This window comes from Anastrepha obliqua, unplaced genomic scaffold, assembly GCF_027943255.1.
Source record: "Anastrepha obliqua isolate idAnaObli1 unplaced genomic scaffold, idAnaObli1_1.0 ptg000012l, whole genome shotgun sequence".
NCBI lineage: Eukaryota > Metazoa > Arthropoda > Insecta > Diptera > Tephritidae > Anastrepha > Anastrepha obliqua.
In genome coordinates this window covers 4,331,294-4,334,113 of record NW_026562179.1, presented here as the reverse complement: position 1 = coordinate 4,334,113, position 2,820 = coordinate 4,331,294, and the positions used below count along the sequence as shown (strand labels likewise).

Sequence of the window (2,820 nt, the reverse complement as noted above, 5' to 3'; positions counted from 1 at the left end):
AAATTGAAAAATTAATTACTCCAAAACTACAATAGATAATGACGTGAAATTTTGCATGCCATTCAAGTATTGTCTGTACTATTTTTCAAGTGTTAATAACTCTTTTTATTGTGACAAATAGATAAATAAATAATAACTTTTTGTAATCAGTTGCATTTTTTCATGTTTTCTTCACGCTGTTAAACAATCGGACTTATATTACGTTTCCACCAAAAGTAAACACCGTGTTTGCAGGAGTTGTGTTTGGGAGAACTGTCAACTGTTTCCACCGAAAGTTTGGGAGAAACTGTGTTTGAACTGTCTTTTGTTGACATTGTGAAATCAGAATTATAAAAATTGATAAAATTATAAAATGGTGCATAAAATTCAATTTGTTATGTTGATTTTATCATTTTATTTTAAAATAATTGATAGTGAGCTGGTCACATATTATTTAAAAAAAAGGTTAAGGGAAAATAAAATGATTTTAAGCGTTGCTGCCAATTTAATGCGTTCGCAAAGTGTATGGTCTTTGGTATGGTAAACAGATTTAAGATACATTATTTGTGTATAATGTACATGTATATTTTAGGAACATTCCAGTACCTTTTGGGAAGTAGACTGCCAGAGTAATGGGGACAAGTTTTTCAAAAATAATTTCCGAATGGAAAGATCCTGCTTTGAAAAATTGTGCAGCAAACTTGAAAAACTGGCCAAAAGAACAACGAATTATCGAAACCCGATTTCTCTAAAAAAGCGCGTGGCAATTGCTCTGTATGCACTAGGATCTTCTAGTGAATACAGATCAATTGGACATTTGTTTGGAGTAGGCAAAGCAACTGTTTGCAAAATACTCATCGAGTTTTGCAATGAAGTTGGGACATCTTTGGCTCCAATATATTTGAAAAATTTTCCACTGACAAGGGCGCAAATTGAGAATGGAGTCGCAGATTTTAATGCAATGGGCTATCCACAATGTATTGGAGCAATAGGTAGATTTATAAGTAATGCGATAAAAATAACGTTTAATCAAAAGCATCTTTATTATACAGATGGATGTCATATTGAAATTCATCCAAGAAAGGAAGAAGCCATTGATTACTACAACTACAAAGGGTGGTATTCCGTAGTACTATTGGCTTTGGTAGACGCAAAATATAGATTTGTTTATATACATTGCGGCAGTCCTGGAAGATGCAACGACTCCGGAATTTTTGAAAAATCATCGCTAAAGCGCGAGTTGCAAAGTTGTGCACTTCTTGATGAATTGAGCTTGCTGTATGGATCCACAAAAATACCAGTCCATATTATAGGGGACTCTGCTTTTCGTCTCTCTCAGCATTTAATGAAGCCATATCCGCATAGTGTGACCAATACACCCGAACAAAAAAAATTTAACTATAGATTGTCTAAGTGCCGGCGTGTTGTGGAAAATGCTTTTGGCCATTTAAAAGCCCGGTAAATACAACTTAGAGATTCTAATATTTTTAAAAATTGGTAATACAGGTTCTATTTTAGATTTAGGAGAATTGGAAAAGGCGTGGATAACCACATCAAAAATGTAAACACAGTTATTTCATGTGCATGTGTTTTACATAATTTTTTGATTGCTGAGAAGGATTTAATTTTGGAAAATTGGCTAGTGGAAATGCATGGCGATTCCAGGCGCAATATTCAACACGGCACCAATGCAGTTGACCGATCTGAAGGAGAATCGATAAGAAATGCGTTAAAGGAATATTTCAGTGAGTAATATAACTTCTTTCATGTAGATTCTCCCGTATGTTTTATTAAATTAACCATAATTTATTGGTTAAAAAGGTTATTTGGTTTAAACAATTTTATCTTCAAACCAAATATTTATTTAAATATTTCGACCTACAAAGAGTCCAATTGGTTTAAATCTGAAAAACAACTTTTCACCAGAACAATAAAATTTGTAATACATAGTTTTATAAAATAACATTTTATTCATTTTGGAAAAAGGCACAATTCATTAAAACTTAAATATAAATTAAATAACAATATTTCATTCATTTTGGAAAAAGGCACAATTCATTAAAACTTAAATATAAATTAAATAACAATATTTCATTCATTTTGGAATAAGGCACAATTCATTAAAACTTAAATATAAATTAAATAACAATATTTCATTCATTTTGGAATAAGGCATAATTCATTAAAACTTAAATGTAAATTAAATAACAATATTTTAGTTAATTAGTTTCTCTCTAAGAAACTAACCACACTTTTGGTCAATACCTCAACTGCAGCAACCTTTTTTTTTTCAATTTCAATAAGTTCAGCAGTTAACTTATTGTTTTCTGTCATGCACGTTTTTATTGTTTCGTTTAGTTCCTGTATGTTCGAATTTTTTGTTTTTGCTGCAGGTGCGGAAGCTTCGTCCAGTGCTGGAGACGTTGATGGCGCAAATGTAAACGAAGCAGACGGAGCAGCTGAAAATGAAGGTGATATCGGCGAATTTGATGGACCTGGCGAATCAATCGAGCCTGCATATATAAATAGAAATTAACATTATACAATTAGATGTAAATACAAGTAAAATTACATATATAAATAAAACAATTACCTGTTATACTATCGACCACGACCGCATCAACATTATTCACTCTATCCGTTCCTATTATTTGGTGCACCCTCCGATAGTGCTTCCAAGAAGCAGGAGAACATCCTGTCCCCTGCTCTGCTTTGCATTTTCTGCAAAGGAAATTTTGAGGCTGTAACAAAATTACTTTAATGAAATAATATATTATATGCCTTACCTATATTTCATTGTAAAATTGTGGATTTTATATTTCACGTCAACTGGACGGACCT

General features: G+C 32.1%; 1 protein-coding gene across 1 annotated transcript; it reads left to right on the top strand.

Annotated features, from left to right (window-relative positions):
- The first annotated feature begins 747 nt into the window (after positions 1-747).
- Positions 748-2,515, top strand: LOC129251315 (putative nuclease HARBI1). The gene is made up of 4 exons (XM_054890680.1): positions 748-971; positions 1,032-1,437; positions 1,498-1,724; positions 2,373-2,515. The coding sequence occupies exons 1-4, from the start codon at positions 941-943 to the stop codon at positions 2,513-2,515; spliced, it is 807 nt and encodes a 268-aa protein (XP_054746655.1). The 5' UTR covers positions 748-940.
- The last annotated feature ends 305 nt before the right edge of the window (positions 2,516-2,820 follow it).

What these genes read in the sequence shown, in the direction of transcription:
- LOC129251315 (XM_054890680.1), top strand. Translation starts at nt 941, where the DNA reads ATGGGCTATCCACAATGTATTGGAGCAATAG. An exon ending in ACAATGTATTGGAGCAATAG is followed by an intron (nt 972 to 1,031) that starts GTAGATTTATAA and finishes TTTATTATACAG; the next exon opens with ATGGATGTCATATTGAAATT. An exon ending in TGCGTTAAAGGAATATTTCA is followed by an intron (nt 1,725 to 2,372) that starts GTGAGTAATATA and finishes TTTTTGCTGCAG; the next exon opens with GTGCGGAAGCTTCGTCCAGT.